The 10,037-nt window shown below is 58.0% G+C and overlaps 4 protein-coding genes across 4 annotated transcripts; 3 read left to right on the top strand and 1 right to left on the bottom strand.

Moving 5' to 3' along the window:
- Positions 1–2,499, top strand: LY79DRAFT_503992 (5-methyltetrahydropteroyltriglutamate-homocysteine S-methyltransferase; the record flags this gene model as incomplete). The annotated part of the gene is made up of 3 exons (XM_060553464.1): positions 1–231; positions 313–414; positions 520–2,499. The coding sequence occupies 3 exons, from the start codon at positions 1–3 to the stop codon at positions 2,497–2,499; spliced, it is 2,313 nt and encodes a 770-aa protein (XP_060420687.1).
- A 1,731-nt stretch (positions 2,500–4,230) lies between these two features.
- On the top strand, positions 4,231–5,595 carry LY79DRAFT_503282 (NADH:flavin oxidoreductase/NADH oxidase; the record flags this gene model as incomplete). The annotated part of the gene is made up of 2 exons (XM_060553386.1): positions 4,231–4,920; positions 4,975–5,595. The coding sequence occupies 2 exons, from the start codon at positions 4,231–4,233 to the stop codon at positions 5,593–5,595; spliced, it is 1,311 nt and encodes a 436-aa protein (XP_060420686.1).
- Positions 5,596–6,703: 1,108 nt separating this feature from the next.
- On the bottom strand, positions 6,704–7,834 carry LY79DRAFT_585751 (shikimate/quinate 5-dehydrogenase; the record flags this gene model as incomplete). The annotated part of the gene is made up of 1 exon (XM_060560537.1): positions 6,704–7,834. One exon carries the CDS (start codon positions 7,832–7,834, stop codon positions 6,704–6,706), a length of 1,131 nt encoding a protein of 376 aa, XP_060420685.1.
- Positions 7,835–8,652: 818 nt separating this feature from the next.
- LY79DRAFT_10214 (uncharacterized protein) lies at positions 8,653–9,775 on the top strand. Its single transcript, XM_060550633.1, has 2 exons — positions 8,653–8,960; positions 9,220–9,775. Exons 1-2 carry the CDS (start codon positions 8,846–8,848, stop codon positions 9,627–9,629), a joined length of 525 nt encoding a protein of 174 aa, XP_060420684.1. The 5' UTR covers positions 8,653–8,845; the 3' UTR covers positions 9,630–9,775.
- Positions 9,776–10,037: the final 262 nt, after the last annotated feature.

Genomic DNA, 10,037 nt, shown 5'->3' with positions numbered 1-10,037 from the left:
ATGGTTCAGTCTTCGGTCCTTGGTTTCCCCCGCATGGGTGTGAACCGTGACCTCAAGAAGGCCAACGAGGCTTACTGGGCGGGCAAGCTCTCTCGCGAGGAGCTCCTCGCTGAGGGCAAGAGACTACGTCTCGCTCACTGGCAGATCCAGAAGGATGCCGGTGTCGACATCATCCCCTCCAACGACTTTGCCTACTACGACCAGGTCCTTGACCACATCCAGCTCTTCAACGTATGTCAGCGATCCGGGGAGCCAGATCTGCCCGTTTTCCCTCCCTCTTGCGGAATCATAAGCTTACGAAACCACTGCTAGGCCACCCCCCCGCGTTATGCCGAGACCAAGCTCGAGCCCATTGATGAGTACTTCGCCATGGGCCGTGGCCACCAGAAGGATGGCATCGATGTCCCCTCTCTCGTAAGCCCCGCCCCCGCTATTGAAAAAAATTACCCCTCCCATTGAAAGTAAAAAAAAAAAAAAAAAAAAAAGCTTTGGCCAGCTACTGACAGGGATCCGTAATAGGAAATGGTCAAGTGGTTCGACTCCAACTACCACTACGTCAAGCCTACCTTCCAGGATGGCCAGACCTTCAAGCTCGCCTCCGACCCCAAGCCCGTTCGTGAGTTCAACGAGGCCAAGGCCGCCGGCATCGTCACCCGCCCCGTTCTCCTGGGCCCCGTCTCTTTCCTCCACCTCGGCAAGCCCGACCGTGGCCAGTCCGTGGACCCCATCTCCCTCCTCAGCAAGCTCGTCCCCGTCTACGTCGAGCTCCTGAAGCAGCTCAAGGCTGCCGGTGCCGAGACCGTCCAGATTGACGAGCCCATCCTGGTCTTCGACCTCCCCCAGAAGTCCAAGGACGCCTTCAAGCCCGCCTACGAGCAGCTCGTCGGCGCTGACCTCCCCAACCTGGTTCTGGCCACCTACTTCGGCGACATCGTCCACAACTTCGATGTCCTCCCCGCCATCAGCAATGTCTACGGTCTCCACGTCGACCTTGTCCGCAACCCTGAGCAGCTCGGCCCTGTTCTTGAGAAGCTCGGCCCCAAGCAGGTCCTCTCCGCCGGTGTCGTCGACGGCCGCAACATCTGGAAGACCAACTTCCAGCGCGCCATTGACACCGTCAAGCAGGCCATTGCCAAGGTCGGCGAGAGCCGTGTCATCGTTGCCACCTCCAGCTCCCTCCTCCACACCCCTCACACTCTGGCCTCGGAGAAGAAGCTCCCCGAGGAGGTCTACCGCTGGTTCTCGTTCGCCTCCGAGAAGGCCGTCGAGGTTGCCATCATTGCCAAGGCCATCACCGATCCCGCCTCCGTCAAGGCCCAGCTCGACGAGAACGCCAAGGACATCCAGTCCCGCGCCACCTCGGCCCGCACCAACGACCCCAACGTCAAGAAGCGTCAGTCCGAGGTCACCCCTGAGATGCACAACCGCAAGTCCGAGTTCCCCAAGCGTATCGAGGCCCAGAAGACCCACCTGAAGCTCCCCCTCTTCCCCACCACCACCATCGGCTCCTTCCCCCAGACCAAGGAGATCCGCATCCAGCGCAACAAGTTCACCAAGGGCGAGATCACTGCCCAGGAGTACGAGAAGTTCCTCGAGAAGGAGATGGACGAGGTCATCGCCATCCAGAACGAGCTTGACCTGGACGTCCTCGTCCACGGAGAGCCCGAGCGCAACGACATGGTCCAGTACTTTGGCGAGCGCATGGACGGCTACGTCTTCACCACCCACGCCTGGGTTCAGTCCTACGGCTCGCGCTGCGTCCGTCCCCCCATCATTGTCGGTGACATCTCTCGCCGCAACAACGAGCCCATGACGGTCAAGGAGTCCAAGTACGCCGCTGCTCACTCCCAGCGCACCATGAAGGGCATGCTTACCGGCCCCATCACCTGCTTGCGCTGGTCTTTCCCCCGTGACGACGTCCACCAGTCCGTCCAGGCCCAGCAGCTTGCTCTGGCCCTCCGCGACGAGGTCGTCGACCTCGAGGCCGCCGGCATCTACTGCATCCAGGTCGACGAGCCTGCTCTGCGCGAGGGTCTCCCCCTCCGCTCCGGCAAGGAGCGCGAGGCCTACCTCAAGTGGGCCGTCGACTCGTTCAAGCTGTCGACTGCCGCCGTCCAGGACTCGACCCAGATCCACTCTCACTTCTGCTACTCCGAGTTCCAGGACTTCTTCCACGCCATCGCCGCGCTGGATGCCGACGTCCTGTCCATCGAGAACAGCAAGTCTGACGCCAAGCTCCTCCGTGTCTTCGAGGAGAAGGCCTACCCCCGCCACATCGGCCCTGGTGTCTACGACATCCACTCCCCTCGTGTTCCGTCCGAGGAGGAGATCAAGACCCGCATCGAGGAGATGCTCAACAACGGTCTTCGCCCCGAGCAGCTCTGGATCAACCCCGACTGCGGTCTCAAGACCCGCCAGTGGCCCGAGACCAAGGCTGCGCTGACCAACATGGTCAACGCCGCCAAGTTCTTCCGCCAGAAGTACGCCAACCACGCTTAAGCGGGACGGTGCGGTGTATACGAGTGTGATTTAGGTGTTGGGGTGGGAATGATGGTCTATTCAACAGACATGACGTGGTAATACCCGCGGGAACAACCGGAAAAGCAGGGGAGGGTTTCGGACAAATTCAACATAGGCGTTCTTTTTTCAACATTGGCGTTTTGCAAGCGGGTTTGGGACTCGGGGAAAAAAACAAGTATGGCATTCAACGCCGCTTTCACAGGGAATGGGTCCTGGACTGATAGACTCTAAAATGAGCCCCTTAACGGGCCAGAGGTCTCACGGGATGATGTAGTATGTTCATGAATACAAGAAATTCACAAGGTTCAATCATAGTTGTCTCTGGCGGTTTCCATGTGCAGTCCTTGTCAACTCGTGTGGAAGTGTTGTTTCAGTCTCGTATAGGGACGTTGATCTGTGTCCATAACAAGCCCTTGTTGGTGAGACACCCATAGTCAAGTTTGGTCGCATTTCTGTACGACGGTGACATCTCGTCAAAGTGGCCCCTCCCCGGGCAGTGTTCGAACATGGAGATCCGGAAGACTTCGAGAAGCACAAAAAAAAGAACCCCTTCATTAACGAGAAACGGAGTTGGGTGCGACGTTCAAGGGGTGAGCGAGTACCTAGGTACCTAAGCGAGGGGGAAAGAGGCCCGGTTACCAGGCAGCGGTAGAATGCCAGTGCAATTTGGTCAGCGGCCAGTGAGTTAAGCCTATTTTGGAAGGCACTGCCACCACTGCCACCGCCTACGTCTATAACCTATGCAAAAAACGCCCTTTTTGCCGTAAATCCACTATTGCTAATAGACGCCTATAATGCCTGAGATTAAGCCCTTATATCTAACCTTTGAAGAGTGCTAGTGTTAAGTCAGAATGTTGTTGTAGGCTATTTTTTGCTAGCGCTGATATAATATACTCTGAAATAGGCTTAGCCTACTAGCTGCATTAGATCAGCTGCTATGGCGCCTTGTTATTAGTTAGTTAAGTCAGAATGTTGTTGTAGGCTGTTTTTTACTGGCGCTGACATAAGGAATTCTAAAATAGACTTAGCTCACTGGCCGCTGACCAAATTGCACTAGCAGTCTACCTGTACCCCCGGTTGCCGATTCGGCGCCATAGGGGGAATGACGCCACTTGGGGTTGGGGGGGGGGGGGGGCCGCTCCGGCCTAGGTGGGTGTGGGTAGCACGGCAAGTAGGCTGCCGCCCATCCGCTCATCTACAATTAATCAGCAGGCGCGGGACGGCTTCGTCGAAGGAAAGCGGTCTCGGCAAGACCGCGTTGGATGCGGTATTTCGTCCTGTTAGAAGGTGAGATGGAGACTCTTTGGCCCGAGCTGATAAATCCGGTTCCCTTGCATGGCTTGTCATACTTTCCTACAAGTACAAATACCTAGATAGGGTAATCCAAAGGGTAGCAACTGGGCATTACTCGCCAATAACAGCAAAACAGACCTGTCATCAGGAACCGGCGCACTTGACAAATCGAGAGAAAAGGCCCAGAGACTCGTTGATCTGGAATATACATCCCGGCGTTGGTCTCTCGCAACCCTAGCAGAATAAAGCCTCGCTCCCTCTTCAGTCCCCTCCCCCAGGTCTTTGTGTCACCATCGCCGATTCGAAACAACTAGCCAGAACAACACCCCTTCCACGTGGATTCTCAACACAGGTAGCACAACACTATTACGCACGCAGACTTCTCCCAGCGTCTCGCCCACTCCCTTTCCCAGCACGATGACCGGCGGCGCCGCTACCAAGACCGCCTCAGGCGTGTCGTTATGGACCCCTGCTCAGGAGCCTCCCGCCGGCACCCCCGTCGACGCCTCATCCGTGCCGACGCTCTTCCAACCCCTTAAGATCCGCGACGTCACCATCAACAACCGCATCTGGGTCTCCCCCATGTGCCAGTACTCGGCCGAGGACGGCCACCTGACGGACTACCACCTGGTGCACCTAGGCCAGTTCGCGCTGCACGGCGCCGCGCTAACCATCATCGAGGCCACGGCCGTCGAGCCGCGGGGCCGCATCTCGCCCCAGGATGTCGGGCTGTGGAAGGACTCCCAGGTCGTGTCGCTGAAGCGGGTGGTGGACTTCATCCACTCACAGAACCAGACCGTGGGCATCCAGCTCGCCCACGCGGGGAGGAAGGCGAGCAACTTGGCGCCGTGGATCAGGGAGAGGCACGGCAAGTGGCTCGCGCATGAGAGCGAGGGCGGATGGCCCGATGACTGTGTTGCGCCGAGCGCCATCCCCTACGCCGAGAATTGGGCCACGCCGCGGGAGCTGACCGTCGAGGAGATCCAGGGGCTCGTAAAGAGCTTTGCCGACGCGGCCAAGAGGGCGGTTGAGGCTGGCGTCGATCTGATCGAGATTCACGGCGCTCACGGGTACTTGCTCACCGAGTTCCTCTCCCCTCTGACCAACGTAAGCCATCCCTCCACAAATGTTGTCTCGGAGCAGCGACTGACCTTATCCCAGAAACGTACGGACCGGTACGGCGGCAGCTTCGAGAACCGTACGCGTTTTCTTTTCGAGACCCTCAAGGCAGTGCGCGACGTCATTCCGTCCGGCATGCCGCTCTTCCTCCGCATCTCGGCGACAGAGTGGATGGAGTACGCCGGCAATCCCTCTTGGACGATCGAGGACTCAATCAAACTCGCCAAGCTCTTGCCGGAAGCCGGCGTCGACCTGCTGGACGTCTCTTCCGGCGGCAACAACGAGGCGGCCAAGATCGAGATCAGTCCGTACTATCAGGTCAGCCTCGCGGGCCGCATCCGCGCGGCGCTGGAGGCCGACGGGAAGAAGCTGCTCATCGGCGCCGTGGGTATGATCAGCAGCGGCGAGATGGCGCGGAGCATTGTCCAAGCGAAGAGGGCGAAGGAGCACGCGCAGGCCAACGGGCAGAACGGGGCCGATCAGGGGAACGTGGCGACGCTAGAGGTGGACGAGGAGCACGGGCAGGTGACGCAAGCGGACGCGGTGCTCGTTGCCAGGCAGTTTCTGCGGGAGCCAAACTTTGTATACAAGATCGCGGACGAGATCGGGGTGAACGTCAAGTGGGCAAACCAGTACGAGCGGGCGCCTCTGAAGAAGCGTTGACTGCCTAGTCGGAAGAAGGGCAGCCCAGAGCTTGAAAAAGGAGTGGCAGACTTAGACTCAACACCATGGACACAGCATAGAGCTAGACGGGGTGGACGTAGAGCTTAATACGGTATATCACTACTTGCCGTCAGACAAAAATGAGTTACAGAGTTCGTTTTTGCTGTTTTCTTTTGCTCAAATACTTGGGGTTAGTGCTGCCGTCGTCTTACAGCCGTATATTTTAGTGAATCTAAGGCAGGGTCGAAACCAACAAACTGTTATAGGCTCCAAACGAGACAGGCCTCCCTTTACCCCATTATACCACCCATCCACGCATACGCGCATCGCGTAATTAGATCCGTACTTGGACGCAACCCTGCGCGGCCGGGGACTGGCGGCGTAGGCTTTCAGATGGCTCGACTGGAAGCGGATCCGGGATGGATACGGATATCGAGCTTAAGAGTCGAGGCCGAAGTCTGCCACCCCGAGCTGTCTCTGCCGGAATCCAACTTCAACGCCCTCCAACGATGGCATCCCCATATTTGTCAAATTCCTGAAATTTGCAAGGCTCGACTGCCGCCTCACCAAGCACAGTTGCCGTGCCCTTCATGATCACGTCTCCATCTCCGTCGACCTCCCAAGTTGCGGCCGGTCTGCTTTGTGTCTCCTTGACCAGTGGAAACCAGCCTTTTGCAAGGGGTTTCTCCAGCTTAGCCATGAAGGTGAGTGCAGATACAGGTAACTCGGGGCAAAAGAAAGCGGTATTTTGCGCACTCGACAAAGACCACCCTCAAAAGTGCAGGGAAAACCCGGTTTGTGATGGAACTTCTCTGCACTGGAACGTCGGCCACAGGCCATATAAAAAAACACTGCACCACAATGCCCGCTTACTGGCGTGAATCAAATGAGCTGGGTATATCTATGGCGACGCGGTGAATTGGAAAAAGGAGTGGCCCTTGTACTCGTTCATCACTATTTATGCGCGGAAAGGTGGTGGTGGTTATGAGATGGCCCAACTCATTCGGTGTCGTCGTACCTATGCAAGTGACTCTTTCTCCTTGCCGATCCTACATATCGGACCAACTCCTGCGAGGAGCGATGTTGCAAACTATCGCAATGGCCAGGCTTAAAAGTCAGGAAGTATCGTGCCAATCTTATGCTTCCCCGCCAGCTCGAGAATGGCCTTGCCCAGAGCAAGGTCCATGATGCCGATTCCGACGCTCTTGTAAACGATCAACCCGTTTTCAAGCCAGTCCCGCAGCAGCTTCGCCTCGGCTTCGTCCGCCCTACGAAGCTTATCAGCCAGCTCTCCAACTTCGGTGATCTTCTCGGCGGGGATCTCGGCCTCCACCAGCTCTCCGGCTTCCAAGAAGCACGCCTCGCGGCTGTCCACGAAGATGACGCCGTCCTTGCCGCCATGGACAGAGCTGAAAGCCCCCAGAGGGGTGTCTATGACAGAGCGGAGGAAGGCGGGGTCGATCTCCTTCATGTTGAGCTTGTAGGACCCGATGGCGGCGATGTACCGGCTCTTGGCCGAGGCGTGCTCGGAAGTCAACCACTCGGCGGGAAACAGGCTTTGAGTAGACGGCGTCGTGCAGAAGATGACGTCGCTCTCCTCGACGACGGAGCGGAGGGGAGCGTTGCCCGGAGCGCTATCAGGGGTCGCCTCGATGACGGTGAAAGCGACCTTGTCGGTGCCTCCCACCCCGCTGGCCTCTCCCATGGCCCTTAGCCGCTCCACGAGCTTGGAAGCGCGCTGTTGCGAGCGATTGACAATGGTGATGCGTGCGATGTCGCCCGCCCGCAGGACAAGGGCGAGCCGGAGATGCCACAGGGCCTGCTTCCCCGCGCCGAAGACGACGATGTTGTCGGTCCGCTTCCGGTACCGGTACAGCAGGATGGAGCCGAGAGAGGTCCGGAAGGCCGTGAGCTCCTCCGCGTTGATGATGCCGACCGCCTTGCCGGTGCCGTCGCAGACGGTGAGGACGCAGCGGAGATCGGTAGATCCGGAAGACGGGGGCGGGAGGCCGACGATCTTGACGGACATGCCGCCCTCCATCGTCGCCGGCATGAAGAGGCCGGTCTGGCCGTCGGGCCGGACCACGGCGGCGCGGTGGGGCTGGTACTGCGCTTCCTGCCCGACCGAGTACGACAGGAACGCGTCGGTGAGGACGTCGGACATGAGGGCCACGTCTTCGGGGCCGAAGCCCTGGAAGAGCTGCTTCACGTTCCCGTCCGACAAGACTGTGAAAGCCATGGTTGGGTAGAAGGGGGCCCCGGCAAAGTACGGTTTCGAAATGGCCTTGGGCGGGAAACCGATTCTTCCGACTTGCGACTTTGATCGGGCGGCTGGAAGATGGCAGCAGAGGACTGGGTTACCGTGAGAGCCAGCGAATGTCGAAATCGTACGAGGGCGGCGCGCGTGCGGAGATAAGCCGGAGCGCCTGCCTCCTCAATGGATTTTAAGTTGTGGAGATGCCCCGACCGGGCCCCGATCTCGGACCTCGATCTCGGACCCCTCGCCTCGGAGCGGCGTGCCCTCGGGATGGCCTACCGGGTTAATTGACTGACTGCACAGAGCGGCGAATGCCCGGATGAAAGTGGTATTTTGTGCTACTGGAGCTGGGTCTTTCGAGGTTATGCCCCCGAAATTTTGTGTTCGTTTTCGCCATCGAGGTGGCTTTATTCCTCCTTGCTTGACTGACTGCTAATGATAGTCTTGAGTACCGTCGAGCCAGTCATGTACGCCGGAACAGGTCATTTTAGACCATTAACGTCATGTTGAAATTAACTTGCATAGCAACCCGATCGTTCATTGGGTAATTCGACTGCCGAGTATCCCGATTAATCGGGGCTCCGTCCAGAAGGTAATCGATACGCGGCGAGGCCTCAGATGGCGTTGCAACAGTCCTCCAAGCCTGCGTTGATCTAACCACATCGCTTGCATGATCAAGTAGCTAGCTAGGTAGTATCGTTTCCTTTCCAGCCCCGGAGCTAATGCACGACTGCCAGTCTTGACCAATCCCGCCATCCCTCCCCCCCCCCCCTCCCCTTCCGGTGATTTTCTTTGGGAGGGTGTAGCGTGACGGGCTGGCCCGTGTCTTTAACGACGCAACTACTGAACAAAGGAAGCTAAGAATTGGGGGGTTGATGGCATTGGTGCGAGGCTCGGAGTGTCGCACCGGATTCCAACTGAGGGCCAACCGGACAGTCAGAACCTCCATGGTACTGATGGCTGGGGTGCGATGCGGCCTCCCGGAGAGTATGAATGCCGGATATGCTCGCAAGGCAGGTGGCTCTTCTCGCTTTCGCACCTCGACGCTCGTGTCATTTCGTCGTCATATGTTTGGGAGATGGGAGGCCCGTATTGGGCCAGGTCAACGGTATGTAGCATTATGCCAATACGACGCGTCAAGAGGACATTCACATGAGCCGATAAGTTCGGATGAGAACGAGACGGAAGCTTGGTGGACAGAAAGGAGCCTTGCTGGCGTCGGTGTAGGGTCCAGCCTGCGTGTGCCCAGTGTATCACCCACCCTTCCACACCATCACAGAGCAAGAGGAACTACACCGGAGCCATTCAGTATTATCTCACAGTGAATCATCCCAAAGCCCCTCACTGACACATCGGGAGTTTATAAGTTGTGCCGGTTCGTTGTCCGAAAAAATGCCCGCCCACAACATCAGGAGCATACTCCCCCATTCACACAATCAACAACAACAGATCGGCGCCGCTGGATGGCGGCGGACTTTTGATGGTTTTTACGCTGGTCAAAAACCTCCCCGGGGGGGCTCGTCATGTCCTCGCAGCCACAGTGCCCTCCCGATTACGACATTCTCCGCATGACGGATTCGCCATGTTCCTCGGCCCGTTGCGGACTTGGAGGCTGGCTACTAAGTATTTGCTCCCTCGGAGACCATGGCTGCGGTGTAACATCGGCCGTCGAGCACGGTATGCACGCCGTGCGCCACCCCGCTCCCATGTTGCGAGTGGACCACCGAACCCCCCCCCCCCCGCGCGCGTACAGGTCGTTGAGGTTTTTCCAATATGACGAAGCTCGACCCCGAACTGCCGCCCCCTCTGACAAGAGAACCTGAGCGACATGATGCATCAGTTTCGGCGGCACGATGCCGGGGGAAAACATCAGGCATACTCATGCCTCACTCACCCGCCTCACCCGCCGTTACCTGTCAGACACGTGTCAGTCGTCAGTGTGTTTTTTTCTTCTTCAGCAGGAGCCAGCTTTATCTCTTGTCCAAGTTTCACAACAGGTGTGATTTTGATGACGGAAGAGGGGATTGAACAGTAAGTAGGGTTGCTCCTGGACGGACGGCTCGTCGATCATGTCAGGAGGGGGGGATGATGCGGGGCGGACCGTACTCGTCGGCTGTGTGAGTAACATCTTCGGATCTGCAATATCGAGCCTCATGACGACTAGCGAGATGGAGCCGTGGCGGAT

Source organism: Colletotrichum navitas (assembly GCF_030913465.1).
Source record: "Colletotrichum navitas strain CBS 125086 chromosome Unknown LY79scaffold_1, whole genome shotgun sequence".
Taxonomy (NCBI): Eukaryota; Fungi; Ascomycota; class Sordariomycetes; order Glomerellales; family Glomerellaceae; genus Colletotrichum; species Colletotrichum navitas.
The sequence above is the reverse complement of the archived record's forward strand: the minus strand, read 5'-3'. Positions and strand labels throughout refer to the sequence as shown.